This window comes from Acipenser ruthenus, chromosome 4 (assembly GCF_902713425.1).
Source record: "Acipenser ruthenus chromosome 4, fAciRut3.2 maternal haplotype, whole genome shotgun sequence".
In the NCBI taxonomy this organism is placed as follows: Eukaryota; Metazoa; Chordata; class Actinopteri; order Acipenseriformes; family Acipenseridae; genus Acipenser; species Acipenser ruthenus.
The window spans coordinates 6,424,084-6,441,637 of NC_081192.1; the positions used below are offsets into that span (position 1 = coordinate 6,424,084).

Here is a 17,554-nt window from a genome sequence, read left to right on the forward strand (position 1 = left end):
AAGCATCAGCATGCCTCTGTTTAGTACCGAGACGTGTCAGTATGTCACGCTGCCACTAAGCACATTAAAGGCCCTTTTTTTTTGCACCGTCCCATGTGATGAGCAAATGGTCTGGTCTTTCAGCTTACCTCTGACACTGACTGCACGGCCATTTTACAACAGGTTATAAAGTGGAGCTGTCATTTTCCATTGGGCTGTTTTAACACTGATAAAACAGCTTGTTGTTTTTATCGTGTGGTTAAATTAGTTAGGGACATTTTAACCTTCTATGTTACAGTAGATGCAGTCTGTGCCGAGATTCAATTGAATGATTGATTACCAATCGAGTCTCGGTACAGCTGCATAAAAGAGTGAATGTTTCACACACACAGGGTTTGGGTGTACAGCGAGGAGGTACAGGAGACAGAGGAAAGAAAACCACACAAAAGATAATTGCTAAATATCTCAGCACGATACTCGTTTGTTTAGTGTTTGCTGTGTTTTGTTTGTCTGTCTATTTGTTTTGGCCAATGTGCCGTTTTGTTTTGTTTTGTTTGTTCTGTTTTGTTTAAATCTTTAAATCGTTCACTCACCAGTCCTGTCTGACTACTTCCTGGCCTGACATCACCACCAGCCAGCTTGTTCACAGATATTAAAAGCTTTTTTTTTTTTTTTTTACAGGCAAACATGGATGCATTCCCAAATACCGTCACTTAATATTGTTACACAATATTTCATAATCAGTTTATGTTAAACCATTGCGCCTTAACTAAGACAAACATTTAATTTTGATACAAATTAATATTTGAACTTTATGTTTTCTAAGTATTGAACTAGGTGGTGGTTAAATGGATTAACCATTTAGAGATTAATATTGAGATATGATTATACAGTGAAAGGTTAAACATGTTGAGCAAAACACCAAGATGTTTTTATAAGGAATGGAGAAACTGTTTATTTGAGTTCGCTGCAAGTCCTTGTTGGGTGTGGGGGTAAGTGCTCTATGGTGGGATAAAGTCCATGCGTCTAATGGCTATCCATATGCTAAAATGTAGAATAACATAATAAAGCAAGTGTATCTTTTTTTTTTACTGTTTTCTACTGAAGCATTTAGGTGGTTGTCTGTCTGTGTGAACTGCACATAAAGTATATACTGATGTAATACAATATGAGAAAGGCGCTGTGGCAGGGACTGTGTCCCACCGCAGGGTTTGTTTTGTCTTATATGTGTTTTGTAAATAAAGTTCATTATAGTATGAATATTTTGAAAAGTTGGAAAGGGTGGGGTTAAAGGACCATACCTGGAAACACATGTGTGGAATGTGACCATTCCTAAATTGATTAATGGGTTACCTATTAGGGGTTGCCACCTGTGTATATGTTCTGTAGCTGGGATTAATAGGCTTGGAGAAACCGAAAGGCAGTATTTAACTGCAGTACTCACCGAATAACCTTTCCTGAGTAACTACTAGACTCTTTAGCAACAAACAATCAAACCTCTACTAGAAAGGGAACCGACTGCATGTACAAAGCAATCCCCGATGACATTTGCCAAGTCACAAGACCCTAAACATCCTTCTTTTCTCAACTGTTACAGGAAGCTGTTTTTCTTATTTGATGAGTGCCTGGAGCTCAAAGACACATGAACCACACACGATATGTAGTCCTCTTCAAGCTGCTGTACTATAGACCCAGTGGTATCCACAGAGCAGGCTGGGGACAAGGCTATACTTCACAGGATCTAATGGTGTGCTGTGTTTAACAACATTTCTGTAAAACACAAGGCATTGTGGAACATGGACTTTACCCCCTTATACAGCTATGGCCAAAAGTTTTGCATCACCCTATAGAATGAACTAATTTAACTTCATAATGTCAAATGAAACCTGCTGTATAATGTTACTTTAACATATTGAATTACATACCACTTTGTGGCATTTCGAAATCTAACATGAAATACTGTTCTACCATTATGGCTTCCAGTAGACCTTTGCAATATCATTTTGTAGTTTCTTTGATTACATAATGTTAAATAATTATGTTCAGTTTTTTGTTTATGTCTCAATCTTAAAATTCTAGACAATGCAAAACATTTGGCCACAGCTGTAGATTGGACTGATGCCTTAAAAAATGAATTCCCAGACCAGTTGTGTGAATATATTCTAAATACAAAGACTCTCCCTGTAGGCACAGAATATATGTGTTGCCAATCAGTTGACTGCAATGCACTACCACCTGCTGATTGAATTTGGTGACTCTGGTAATAATGAAGAGCTAAAGTATACAACTCCTCTCTGACCTTTCAACCCCTCAGGAAAGGTCGGGGAACCCTTCTACCCCACAGAAAAGGATGTCAGTCACACATCCCCCACCAAGGCTGCAAAATGAGAGCTATCAGAATCTCAAAAAACTAAATCACCATGACCTACATCCGCAGGATGTTCATGTAAAAACATAAGTATCCTTTACGTATCACTGTAAAGATCGCCGGGCAGGCATTTCCTTATATTCCCACGTTCTAATACGCTCGATAACTAAGAACAGTACGTTTTTAATTGATACAGACGTGCTCAAATTTGTTGGTACCCTTACAGCTCATTGAAATAATGCTTCATTCCTCCTGAAAAGTGATGAAATTAAAAGCTATTTTATCATGTACACTTGCATGCCTTTGGTATGTCATAGAATAAAGCAAAGAAGCTGTGAAAAGAGATGAATTATTGCTTATTCTACAAAGATATTCTAAAATGGCCTGGACACATTTATTGGTACCCCTTAGAAAAGATAATAAATAATTGGATTATAGTGATATTTCAAACTAATTAGTTTCTTTAATTAGTATCACACATGTCTCCAATCTTGTAATCAGTCATTCAGCCTATTTAAATGGAGAAAAGTAGTCACTGTGCTGTTTGGTATCATTGTGTGCACCACACTGAACATGGACCAGAGAAAGCAAAGGAGAGAGTTGTCTGAGGAGATCAGAAAGAAAACAATAGACAAGCATGGTAAAGGTAAAGGCTACAAGACCATCTCCAAGCAGCTTGATGTTCCTGTGACAACAGTTGCAAATATTATTAAGAAGTTTAAGGTCCATGGAACTGTAGCCAACCTCCCTGGGCACGGTCGCAAGAGGAAAATCGACCCCAGATTGAACAGAAGGATAGTGCGAATGGTAGAAAAAGAACTAAGGATAACTGCCAAAGAGATACAAGCTGAACTCCAAGGTGAAGGTACGTCAGTTTCTGATCGCACCATCCGTCGCTTTTTGAGCGAAAGTAGGCTCCATGGAAGAAGACCCAGGAGGACTCCACTTTTGAAAGAAAAACATAAAAAAGCCAGACTGGAATTTGCTAAAATGCATATTGACAAGCCACAATCCTTCTTGGAGAATGTCCTTTGGACAGATGAGTCAAAAATGGAGCTTTTTGGCAAGTCACATCAGCTCTGTGTTCACAGACGAAAAAATGAAGCTTTCAAAGAAAAGAACACCATACCTACAGTGAAACATGGAGGAGGCTTGGTTATGTTTTGGGGCTGCTTTGCTGCGCCTGGCACAGGGTGCCTTGAATCTGTGCAGGGCACAATGAAATCTCAAGACTATCAAGGCATTCTGGAGCGAAACGTACTGCCCAGTGTCAGAAAGTTCTGTCTCAGTCGCAGGTCATGGGTCCTCCAACAGGATAATGACCCAAAACACACAGCTAAAAGCACCCAAGAATGGATAAGAACAAAACATTGGACTATTCTGAAGTGGCCTTCTATGAGTCCTGATCTGAATCCTATCGAACATCTATGGAAAGAGCTGAAACTTGCAGTCTGGAGAAGGCACCCAGCAAACCTGAGACAGCTGGAGCAGTTTGCTCAGGAAGAGTGGGCCAAACTACCTGTTAACAGGTGCAGAAGTCTCATTGAGAGCTACAGAAAACGTTTGATTGCAGTGATTGCCTCTAAAGGTTGTGCAACAAAATATTAGGTTAGCGGTCCCATCATTTTTGTCCATGCCATTTTCATTTGTTTTATTATTTACAATATTGTGTTGAATAAAAAATCAAAAGTAAAGTCTGATTTCTATTAAATATGGAATAAACAATGGTGGATGCCAATTACTTTTGTCAGTTTCAAGTTATTTCAGAGAAAATTGTGCATTCTTCGTTTTTTGCGGAGGGGTACCAACAAATTTGAGCACGTCTGTACGTGGTTCTTTAGATGTACTGTGCATCTGGACACCTCCACTTTATGCCACATATAGTGGCACTGTAATATATAGATTAATATGTTATGGTAGATGAAATATAGTGCTTTAGACCATATCAAAAGATGTGAAGAACAAGAAAGTAATATAATGAGCAAATATTCAATAGCATTTCAAAAATATCACCTCTCAAGCAAGGTTTTGAAACGTGAATATGAATTATTCAGGAATGCACTCGAAGGTGTGGTAAGGAACTAAAGGGCGTCTAAAGTATCCAGGGGAGCAATTACTTGAAAGCATTCTTATGTCAATCCTTCACTAACTGGATTAGAATTTTTAAAATGTGAAACATTATTAATAACCTGCATATTTAAATTACAGAAGATTTTTAGATATAATGTTCACAATATGACAGTTTTTGCAATATGTATATTATATGTAAAAAAATATATATTTTAAAAGATGATATTGCCCTATTTGCCAACAACTACTGTACAATGAACTACGATTGCTATGAATTACATATATCAACAACATAATTACTGAGTCATTTGCTTCCATGTCTTTACATTAGCAACTGGAAAATATACCATTTTCACTTTTGGAAGAATTCAAATTGTATTGTGTAGTAAAAGTAGATTCTTTTTTATAACCTCACCTAAATTTCTCCCAAAGAAGTCTCCCCCCTTTGCACTAAGCTGGAGTCTAGAGACTGACGTGATATTAACAAATAAAAAAACAAAATTTTTAGCACACAGAGATTGAGAAGGCAGTGAAACACTTTAAGCAAGAAAGTCAACAGCACTGCTCAACCATTCAGGAGACATTCAACCTTTACTGAATAGTAACTTACAATACACAATTAAGATATTTTGTCCTTGTTTCTTTAGCGTGGCTCTCACAGTTATTTCACAACTGGCTGGTAGCTTCCTTACAGGCATTTTATTTGAATTCTCAGCAGCATTGTACAGCAGCTTATTGAAACTAACAACCATTGTCTCTGTTCATGCAGGAACTCCTACAATGGACATGCTTCAATTGTAGGCTTTAGTTTTTCAATAGTGTAAATAACACAAATAAAAGCTGATTGGATTGCTGCAAATTGGCACGGTGATATATCACCTGGTTAAATTAATATACTACACTGTATTTAATGGATGATGGGATTATTGGATACGAATGTGTTTGATATAAATGAGATATTACTTTGTTATTTGTCCTTTTAACAGGAACCAGTCTGCTAAAAAAAAACACAGGTTTGTTTTTTTTTCTTCTTCATGAACAGACCTGTATCTAATCAGTAAAACAAATGATATTCAATGAAAAAGGGAACGAAAAAGCCCAGTGCATAAAATGTATTAAGAAGTACTGTAATCATCATCAATGTTTGGTTACACCTTACTGTAACTGGGCAAATCTCAGTGACTTGTTATCTACATAAGTGTCATTTGATTTTTAGTTACGTGTGAACACAGTTCATTCTCAGCCCTAACCTACAATAGGAGTTCATCTGCTGCAACAGTAATTATACATACTGTGAATACTGCTGATTCACAAGTGACATTGTCCTGCTTTAGCTGATACTTGAGGGCAAAGGTTGGCATTTTTAACTACGTGAAGCAATTCCAACGCATATTTATCTTCAAACAAACTGTTAACGGTTAAGCTTTATATTGACTGCAGTTAGTGATATGATCGTTTTGTGGATGTTGCACAACTAAAAGCTCCGATAGATGATTGACCTTTTATCTGACTCTCTCAGAGGCTATAGTGTTGTTATATCCAGGATACAATTCTATGTATATATATATGTAAATGTAAAAGGTAGGAGGCTGTGCGTGAACCGGCAACCACCCACCCAGCAAAGCGAGAGCCAGGGTCTCACACAGGAATATAGAACCCTGTCTCACAAAAATGGTTGAGAAGCAGGAAATATATGTCACAGTTATGTTGCCATCTTGTGGGCATTACTTAAAATTACACAAAGAGGCTGTTTATTATCTGAACAGAAAACTGCAGTATAAACAAACAAACAAAAATAACAGCATTGTCAAATGAAACATTTGAAAAATAAAAGTTACACATTGATGGATTGTATTTTGATAACATGCTAGGTATGCAGATACTCATGGCGTTTGTTATGAGAATAATCCAGGATTCCTCTCCATTATCAAATGATTCTCTCTGATTCATACCAGTTAAGCAAAGACAGTGTCTATATACCCAATGAGGAACTTGTGTTCTCTCCCACAATGGAGGTTCAAACAGTGCATTTCTGAAATCAATGACATGGTAATTTTCAGATTGGGCCTCCTTACCATTTCCACAGAGTTGCTGTCTACCCTCACAAGCAGTGCCTTCTTGGAATCGTGCTTGGTTTTACTAGTTCTTCTTGACACCTTTTCTCTCAGGAGCGATGCATACCCCACGTGTTCATAAATGGGATTAGTCGTCATCTTCGCGATGTACTCTGAGGCTTTCGTTTCTATGTACAGTGTGATGAAACCATCTGTTACGAGATCATGAATTGACTCAAATCTCTTCTCACCCACAAAGTGCTTTCCATCGTAGAACAGTCTATAATTTAAGGTCTTATAGCCAAATCTATAAAAGAAGATGTAAAACAAAGTTCACTGTACAGAAAAGTGTTATTGTACATGTTAATAAGAGTTCATTCTCATTGTATAACAAAACAAGATTTGCTTAATTGCCTTGTCACAGGGATTTGAAAATAAATTCAGATGCAGGTTTAGGGTCAATACAGAGTGTTTTTCCAAGGCAGGCTGAATTTAGAAGTACAATTTAGTGCAGTTTAACACTGTAAGTTGATATTTAAGTATTTTTTCCAAATGTGTTTAAGTGGTTTTGTTATTTGTATCCATATGACCAAAATAACAAATTTTGTTAAGTAAAATAAAAAAAAAATCTATACAAAAACATAACATTTATATATATATATATATATATATATATATATATATATATATATATATATATATATATATATATATATAGGTGCATATTATCAGGATTGCCTGAAATGGCAGATTTTAGTAGCCTGAGCTTCCTGAGCTACAGTACTGTATTCCATTGCAAGCCTCAACCTTACAAAGGCATTGTGCAGCTCTCCCTGATTATGATGTTTGAAATCGTAATCTCATCATTTTCAGATGTTACAATCTGGTTCCCAAATATTTTAAGAATATTCACAGTAATTCCACTGCAAACTCTTAAACATGTTTTCAATTGTAGGGATAAACTATAAAATGCATTCCAGATAAATCCAGTTTCAATCTGTCTGTTGAAATCTTAAAGCATGTCTGATTTAGCATTAAAAACTCATTAAATCTATATGTGATCTCATCCTACCAGATGATTCGTTCTGTGATTCACATGAAAACACGCGGAACCACAGTCAACAACAAAACTGTAGCCAACTCTACAAGTTTTCTAATGATACAATGTAGGTCATTCGAAATACGAAATCAGTTTTCTACTGTTGAGGTTTAATCAAATACCTTTAAGGAATTGCTGTAATGTGATGTACTTCTCCTTACATCTACTTTAGCTGCATTGCTTTCTGTTAGAAAACGGAACAAAATAAGCCAGGTACTCTGTCTGGTATAAAATGGCTTCCCAGTAGGTAAGGCCCTGTTGGAGCAGTCTGGGTGGAAACGAGTGTGTCATCATTCCTCTCTCCACTGTGCCACGTCTGTTGCTTGTGGCGTTGCACGTGTCTGGGAGCTCAGATTCATTATGAACTGCTTGCTGCTGGTAGTTCTGGTCAAGACAGCCACTGATTGATGATGAACAGTTGCGCACAATTCTCACACAGCTTATATCGGCCTAGTGTATCACATGACATAACTACATCCATTTACAGGCGTTGCAGACAAGATTAACTAATCATAACAACACTCTCTCATTTCTTGGCCTGTGACTTGAAGTGACTTTTTTTTTGGGGGGGGGGGGGGGTGTTGACTAGTGAGAATGTCTTTTCAGGATGGAAACAGGACAATGGCATGTACAATACTTAACCACAAGGTGGTGTCACTGCCAATAACTATCAATTTTACTTCACTTCAAGGTGGGGTTTTTTCACAACCATAATACATATATTGACATGGAGAACCTAAGACAAACTGAACCAACACATCTTACTAAACATCTCCATTTCAGTTGATTAGTTCTGTGATCTGTACAAGAATTGAAACCAGTCAGCAGCTCCATAGTAGACAACGCTACATTACTTCTACCACGTAGCTGCAGTGTTTCACAGAACAGCACACAAATAAATAAAGAATGTGCTTAAGGCAAATGTAACTCATGTTAAATGAAATGATTAACCTCAAAGCCAGTGTGTAGGAGCCAGGCTGCCGCTGGCTCTCTCGAATAAGATAGGCTCCTTCAGCACCCGAGAGGAGCTCATCAGCTTGCTCTCGAGAAATCATCCCGTGAAACCTTAATGGGGGAGACAAACACAGCAGCACAACGCAAGCTCAATTAATTCATTTCAGAATAAATAAATCCAGGCATTCAAGGGTTACTTCAGAATTGCAACTGAAGTAAAATTACACACAAGATTGACGTCGGGATTTCACCTAAATAACCTATATTTTTTTAAAACTTGTGAATCTAGGGTTCTGAATGATGGATTTAGTCTAAAAATTGTGTTTATACAGATAAAGGGAACTGCAAATTATAAAATACAGTAAAATATACATACTCCCTTCCATAGTACTTCGGCCTGTTCTCAACCTGAAATGAACAAAAAGACAAAAGTTAAATCAATTCCATGCGCTTGCTGTAAAGAGCTCACATCTCAAACACCAAAACTTAAATTTAGCTCAATTGCAATTTTTTCTTTCATTTTTTCTGTTGAACCCCTAAAAGTGTCGAGCAATATTAATTGCACAAGCTCTATTACATTATGTAGTCTATTAGTGATAGGGCATGGGCTTTTGTAAGAAATTAAATATATTTTATATGAAGTTGACGAAAAAGCTAATACTTTTCTTACCTAGGGACAATTTCTTTACCTAAGGAACCTAGCATGTGTTTCACATGATCATTTATAGAAAATTTTTGCCCTCTCTGATGATTTACAGAACGATTTGTATAAATCCCCCCTCCTCATATTTGTGGGGAACATTTATGAAGAACACAAACCAAGGTGAGCATTGCACATTGCTGTGAATACCAAACTAAATAGAAGAAATACAACAGAAAATAACAAAATCATCACAGCAGGACAAAAATCACTTTCTCCTCATTTTGGCATGACTCTTAGTGAAGTAAGTACAATAAGGACTGCAATGCTGTGAACCTTGCTTGCTAATAACCTGTGACAGAAATACAATGATTCTTGGTTGTAAATCTCCCTCCCGGCCTGTGAGGGCACTAAGCAGCGAGAACAGAGTTCCCTGGATGGGCTGGCCTGACAGTTCTTTCCCAGGGTTCAAGGGAAGTCGGCCAGCTAAAAAGGGGGAGGTACTCCGTTGCAATAACGCATTGACCCGGAAGGGAAATGACATGGCGGCCGCAGATTGGAGAGGCGGTTGCACTCGTTTACCATTACCGCCTGTCTTGCCCAGCTGCACTGGCCACTTGTAAAGTTCAGGATTACTTTCAAAATTCTCCTGCTTGCCTACAAGGCCCTTCATCACACAGGTCCAGAGTATCTCTCCAACAGGCGCTATATAAAATAAATATTGAATATGATATAAACTAAATAACAAAGCCATACAGAATTGAAAGATATTCCAGACTCAACCCATCCTTTCAAAATAGTTTTCTTAGCTGCTGTCACACCCGCTATGAATATTCTCCTTGACTGTAAAGAAAGGGTCCGTTGGGAATCATCCACAAGAAGGAGCACTCCAGGACACTGCGGCACCTGTACTCCAATTAATTTGGCCATTATTAATTTGGTCATAAATTTCCAGAAAGCTTTAATTTTTGGACATTCTCAAAACATGTGCAGATAGGTGCAAGCTGTTCCTAGAGCGCATCCCTGGCACAAAGGATCAGGGACAAGTTTCATTTGAAATCTCTGATAGGGGTTGCATAAAATCTATGTGTCAATTTAAAATGAATCAATTGGTGTGCCAAGTTCTTGGAAGATGTAAAGATGTTATCCTGGAATGTGTGTCAACCTTTACCATCAAAAATATCATTAAAAATATAAACACCTCTTGTAGACCAAGGTGGGTATGCGAAAGGTTGAGAAACCATCACCAGAAAAGAATTATTCCAAATGGGTGAAAGCTTGTGAAATTTAAGAGAAATGTCAAAACAGCTATTTACTTTCTTCCATGCATCCACTGCATTTGCTATAATCAGACCCGTTTGAAGAGAAAGAGCTTGTTGTTTGAGGTCACAAAAGGGAAGTTTCTAGCCGTTTTAAAAAGGAAAGGAAATAAAAGAAGATTTAAAAGTTGGGCTTACCTCCTGGGGGCAAATGATCCTTTTGGGGCGTGGGGCTTCTTGCTGTAACTGGTACACTGTCCAATAATGAAAATCAAGTTTAGGAATGCCGTTACATTTTTTGACATGAATACACAAGTTTACCAGCCATTTAATTCAGTATATATATATTTTTAGAACTGCGGTCTACCTGTTCAGTTCAGCTTTACACTAAGTGTAATTCCCTATGCCCTTCTTCCATATGGTGTGCCACACGTTTCATCCCCATTAAAACCTGCTTGCCACAGACTACGGACTATATACTAATTCATAATACTTTGTCATTATTAAACCTCTTTGTATAGTAAGCATTCTAGGAGGTTTTTAATTGAAACAAATAAAATAAAGCACCTAGCTCTCCAGCGTGGTTAATTATATGCTGCTTTACCACATCGATAGAAACAGAAGGAAAATCAATATGGTGAAAGTAATGAGAAAAGGTAGACAAGGAAGATTTGCCTTCCAGTAACAATTCACACTGTAGCGGCATGTCAGTTTCATTAGTTACTTAGGAAAGGAAAAGTAATAAAATGTGTTTAAAAACAGGTGACAGGGAAAAAGAAGATGAAGTATTCAATCCTTATTAAATAGATGGTGTGGCCGGTACACTAAAGATGAGATGCAAAGTGAGAGGCTCGGGTACTACTATCTTTCCATACAGGAAGACTTGACAGCAAATCTGTGTTCAAGTCATTGTGACTGGTGTAGGCCAGCATGACTTGGTTTACTGCCATATTAAAACAAAAATATATTTTTTATATATATATATATATATATATATATATATATATATATATAATATATATATATATATATAGTAAAAGATTGCACCTCACTCGGGTTCGTTGCCCCTTTAAAAATAGACCCGGCACACAGAAATGGATTTTAAGCGCTGGTGCGCTATTTTTAATCAACACAAAAATCAAAACAAAACACACAAAATAAACACCTAGCTCGGTACGAGCACTAACTAACACACAGGAACACCCTGGCTAACACGGGACAGCTACACTGTTTCCCCGTCCTTACAAAACACACTGGTTTTATACAGCACTTACTTTTTAGCTCATGACTGCCAGGAAGCAGAGCACACCTTTCTGCCTCCTTCTCCACAGCAGCCTTGAGCAGACTAGCTGCCTCTCTTAAATACCCTGCACCTGGTTTTAATTTACTAATAGCTACCAGGTGCAGGGGATAATTAATAATAAAACAATTAACAAATCAATTAAACAATAAAGCAAAACAATTAAACTATACAAATGTGCATTCCACACATGTTTTCCACTCAGGGAGGCTTTAACCCCCTCCCTGCTTTGTTACACTTCCCCCCCCTTGTCTTTTCAAGACACCGGCCACTCGACGGCCACCTCCCTCCACCCTTAAATGACCACCCACCCTCAAGTCCAGCAATGTCAATTGTCGCCCTCTTCCACGGGCGGGCTTGAGGGTGGGTTGGTCCCTCCGGCGTTTCCAGGGATGGACCTAGGACCGACGCGGAGGGACCCAGACGGCTTGTCCAGGGCGACCACAGCGCAGGCCGGTGACCGGGAGCCAGGACTGGCAGGCAGAGGCGCGTGGCTGTGGACCGGCGCAGCGACGTCTTGAATCTCAGGGGGAGCGGAGCAGTAGGTAGGCGGAATGAAGCAATCAGCAGGGGGAGCGCCAGCGACGTCTGCCTTTTTCGCAGTGACGTCTTCATCCTGCGCAGCGACGTCTGGGATTCCAGGGGGAGTGAAGCAAGGGACCAGGCAGGCGACTGTGCCTGGCTGTACTGCGACCTGGGAGCCAGGTCAAGCGGAGGGAGGTCTGGGCATTCCGGCCTGGTGTCCACACTGCCGGGACAAGGGACCTCCCTCGGCAACGCCGGACTGGCTTGCAGGGGAGGCGGCACATCCTCCCCCTTGACTTCCACCGGTGACTCTGGCAACAGTGGCTCCTCCCCTCTGGGCTCTGAAAGCGGCGGCTCCTCCCCTCTGGGCTCTGGAAGCGGCGGCTCCTCCCCTCTGGGCTCTGGAAGCGGCGGCTCCTCCCCTCTGGGCTCTGGAAGCGGCGGCTCCTCCCCTCTGGGCTCTGGAAGCGGCGGCTCCTCCCCTCTGGGCTCTGGAAGCGGCGGCTCCTCCCCTCTGGGCTCTGGAAGCGGCAGCTCCTCCCCTCTGGGCTCTGGAAGCGGCGGCTCCTCCCCTCTGGGCTCTGGAGACTGCGGAGCTACGCTAGCCTGCTCCCATTCCAGGAGTAACCGCTCCAATTCGGTTGGCTCCCGCTCCTGTCTCTTCTGCGGTGCCAACCCCATCTCTCTCTCCCATCTCTCCAGCTGCTCCTTCTGAGCAGCGGCCTTTCTATTAATCTGCTCGATCAGGTACCATAAATCCATCTTTCTGGGTCGTAGGGGCGCCCACACTTTCTGACACCAAATGTAAAAGATTGCACCTCACTCGGGTTCGTTGCCCCTTTAAAAATAGACCCGGCACACAGAAATGGATTTTAAGCGCTGGTGCGCTATTTTTAATCAACACAAAAATCAAAACAAAACACACAAAATAAACACCTAGCTCGGTACGAGCACTAACTAACACACAGGAACACCCTGGCTAACACGGGACAGCTACACTGTTTCCCCGTCCTTACAAAACACACTGGTTTTATACAGCACTTACTTTTTAGCTCATGACTGCCAGGAAGCAGAGCACACCTTTCTGCCTCCTTCTCCACAGCAGCCTTGAGCAGACTAGCTGCCTCTCTTAAATACCCTGCACCTGGTTTTAATTTACTAATAGCTACCAGGTGCAGGGGATAATTAATAATAAAACAATTAACAAATCAATTAAACAATAAAGCAAAACAATTAAACTATACAAATGTGCATTCCACACATGTTTTCCACTCAGGGAGGCTTTAACCCCCTCCCTGCTTTGTTACAATATATATATATATATATATATATATATATATATATATATATATCAAGATTTAAAAAAAAATAATTAAACAGGGTTGCAGGATTCTGCAAGTCTGCCACCCACAAATTGAGGTGTGATACCTTCAAGAATCTGAGATGCCGGGATACCATGCAAACTAATGGAATTCTCGTATAAACATTATATTGTGTAAACATAGGCTTTAATATAACAGGGAGATTGTTATATTTCAGACATTTCATATTTTCAGATCAGTTTGTATGAAGGATTGTGTTTGCTTTTATCCCAATAACCATGCTGTACATTTGTTTCCATAGGGGTTTATAAATTTACTTTTAAAATGTTCATGTACAATCAGGGTATTATTGGACAATTAGTAAGTTGGGTTCCTCTTTTATGATGTTACAGTACCAGTATATATCGAACACGGACTATTACTTTCGATACTACCAAAGGAATCTTTTCAGTTTACAGAAAGAAGCTAGCATACAAATGACAATACCATCCAGTTAACAATCCTTTTCAATAACTTACTACTGTACCTGATAATAGAAATAGGTAAGATAGTGTCTATACAGAACAAATTAACTGATGGCACCAGTATAACATTTTTTAAAGTATTTATCAAGAACAGTTTTTACAGCAGTAACAATATAGGAGGCTGTGTGGTCCAGTGGTTAAAGAAAAGGGCTTATAACCAGGAGGTCCCCGGTTCAAATCCTACCTCAGCCACTGACTCATTGTGTGACCCTGAGCAAGTCACTTAACCTCCTTGTGCTCAGTCTTTCGGGTGAGACGTAATTGTAAGTGACTCTGCAGCTGATGCATAGTTCACACACCCTAGTCTCTGTAAGTCGCCTTGGATAAAGGCATCTGCTAAATAAACAAAATAAATAATATTGTCACTGTTTCCTACAAACAAAACACAAAACAAAGCCTAGCCCTTCTTTGGGCACTAACTAAACAGGTTAACAGTAGCCCTATCTAACACAGGCAGGGTAAGCCTGTTTTCCCTGTTAACCTAATCCAAATCACCAGCCAGCACTATTGTTGTCAAAACCCGTACCTCTGCTTCGTTATCAGAAAATCCTTCTTTGTCCAACACACTTGTCCACTGTTCAGTTTTCTCCTATCTCTCCACTTCAATCCTCTTCCCCGAACACACAAACTGTGATCTTTTTATTCCCCAACTTGATCAGTTGCATCTGATCAGCATTTACCCAGTAATGATTCAATTAACCAATTGTTACTTTTGCTATGATTAAGTGTATGTGTCTATCACCAGGGTCCTAAAGCCTCCACATTAATGTTCGGCACATACACATCATGCACACTTCTTTTTATTAGCTGTTAAGCCTGCTTCCCTTAACGATCTCAATACCGCTTCCACCTTGTGTACATGAGACTCCCAATCAAGGCTAAAAATGACCACATCGTCGAGATAAGCTGCTGCATAGTGACTATGTGGCCTGAGCACCCTGTTCATAAGCCTTTGAAAAGTGGCTGGTGCACCGTGCAGTCCGAAAGGCAACACTGTAAATTGGAACAAACTCTGTGGAGTTACAAATGCTGTTTTATCTTTTGACTCTGGTTACAACTTTTCTGAAATCCATACAAAATCTTATAGTTCAATTAGGTTTTGACTCCATCAACACCGGGCTGCACCAGTCATTGTTTGATTGCTCAATTACTTGTAATTCCAACATTGTTTTTATTTCTTTAGCCAGATCGCTCTGTTTAGACTTTGGAATTCGAAAGGGTTTCATTCTGACTCGGGCTCCCACAGGGGTAATAATATTATGGGATATAAGATTAGTTCTCCCTGGCAAGTCTAAAAACACATAGTTGTTTCTATTAATTAGCTCTTTAATTACAGTACTCTGTTCCGCAGTCAAATGTTTCCCAATTTTTATTTCGCTCGGACTTGTCGTACTTGGCAACTCAGGTCCCTGCCATTTAGCCAAAAACTTGTGATAAAACTAACACTTTGTCTCCAACTTTAAACTTCTTTATCATTTGTTTTAACATTTTATTAAAAAGTTCAACCAAACCATCTGTTTGTGGGTGGTACACAGTGGTAGTATTTTTTTTACTTTGCACAACTTACACATTTCTTTCATAACTGTGGACATAAGGATAAGGTAAGGATCTCTTTAGGGAAACTGACCCTGGAAACAACGTTTGTGTTTTTCCACATGTCTGCAGTATCATCTACATGCTTTTTCGCAAACTCCATACATGCTTTAAGATGAGGCTTTTTGAGTAATGGCTTCTTTCTTGCCACATGTCCATACAGGCCAGCTTTGTGTAGGGACCGGCTTATTGTTGATGTGTGAACACTGATTCCCATCCCAGACACAGAATTTTGCAGATCTCTCGAGGTCATTGTTGGCTTCAGAGTGACATCCCAAACCAGTTTCCTGCTTGCCCAGCTGCTCAGTTTGGGAGGGCGACCTGATCTGGGTAGTGTCTGGGTGGTATGATGTATCTTCCACTTCTTAATGATGGACTTCACTGTACTGAGAGGGATAATCAGCGCCTTTGAAATTTTCTTGTACCCTTCTCCTGCTCTGTGCCTCTCTACCACTTTATCCCTGACTTGTTTCAAAAGCTCCTTGGTCTTCATGTTTGATTTGTTGGATCACTATGTGAGTTGCAGATTGAAAGTCTTTATATACCTGAGGGAAATTATCTACAAGTTAAACCGCTTTGAGTACACACAGGCTGAAACCATTTCACTAATTTTGTGACCTTTCAAACAAATCATTTGCACCTGAGCTGATTTAGGGCTGCAGTAGCAAATTGGTTGAATACTTATGCAACTGAGATTAATCTGTTTTCCCTGTAAATCTTACTTATTTATATTCTATATGTTTTTTTTAACTTTATCAATGTGGAGTGTTTGTGTAGATTTGTAACAGGGGAGATCTGGACTGACTGTCTGGCACATTCGTATTACTGCAGGTAGAGGGCAGCAGTCTCGTGGGATCCGCCTGTCGGTCATGGCGATGACACGGAGAGGTGGGGAAGAGGGTGTGTGTGCTTTCCCTCTCTCCGAGTGGCTGAGGGGCGGGCCTTGGTAGACTGCTCGGCCCATAAGAACTGGCTTGGTTATGCCGCTCGGGTGGCCGTGTTGGGGGAAATACAGTGTTGCTGGCAGAAAAGGTCAGCGTGAAACAAGGAGCAGGCGAGCCAGGCTGAGGGGCAGCCGTTCATAAAAACCCAAAACTAATTTGCACAGAGCAATATAAATAGACACGTACCTGAGAGGACGTGTGTAGAAGTACGGGGAACCCTGGCCAACCCCGGCGTATAGGCATAGCCGAGTGTAGGACGGAGACCAGTGCTGACCGGCTTAGCGGCAGTGGGGGCACTGCATAAGCAGCACTTTTGTTTGTAGTTTTATTACTGTGTTTTATTTTCCCTTTTTCTTTCGCCTTCTGTTTTCATTATTATTTTTGAGCACTTGAAGGTGCACGGACTGGGATACCTGTCTTGGTAACCCCGTGGTCCTGGTTTACTGTCGGTAGGATCCAGACCACGGAGAACAGCGCCCTCTGCGGGCTAAACTAAATAAAATAATAAATAAGGAAAATAAATAAATCTGGGCACCTGTGCGGTGGTTACAAATAAAACCTTCTGTCTCCTGTGTCAGTGAATACCCCCACCCTTCCACACAATTCTACATGTAAAGTCTAATTTGAAAACGTTGTGGAGTACGCTCAGGTGCCAACAAAATGTGAAAACTTTGCAGGGGGTGAATACTTCTGCAAACCACTGTATATATATACACACACACACACACATATATATAAATGCTTCTTTGAAAATGAAAACTGAAGCTCCACCTGCCAATCACTACCAATTGTGTTCTTTGTTTCAATATCTTGTTTCAATGTCTTATTTGACCTATATTATCTCGCTGCATCCATTAGCTAGGGTTTGTTTGAGTGTCATCACAGAAAGAGAAAGTTAGTTAGTTTATGTGTTTAGCTTGACA

At 40.0% G+C, this 17,554-nt stretch overlaps 1 protein-coding gene across 6 annotated transcripts in view; it reads right to left on the reverse strand.

The window, feature by feature from the left end:
* Window positions 1-17,554, reverse strand: part of LOC117400721 (beta-chimaerin-like) — a 116,300-nt gene that overhangs the window by 47,159 nt on the left and 51,587 nt on the right. For 2 of the 6 annotated variants that reach the window (XM_059021698.1, XM_034001017.3), the window contains exons 3-6: window positions 10,622-10,677; window positions 8,901-8,932; window positions 8,522-8,635; window positions 6,493-6,778 (exon numbers count right to left, since the gene is read on the reverse strand). In XM_059021698.1, coding sequence (XP_058877681.1) covers window positions 6,493-6,778; window positions 8,522-8,635; window positions 8,901-8,932; window positions 10,622-10,677 — 488 coding nt within the window. Of the gene's footprint in view, window positions 1-6,492; window positions 6,779-7,692; window positions 8,123-8,521; window positions 8,636-8,900; window positions 8,933-10,621; window positions 10,678-11,697; window positions 11,746-14,620; window positions 15,289-17,554 lie in introns of those variants that run through there. The other 4 variants (XM_059021701.1, XM_059021700.1, XM_059021707.1 and 1 more) reach the window with 4 other exon arrangements.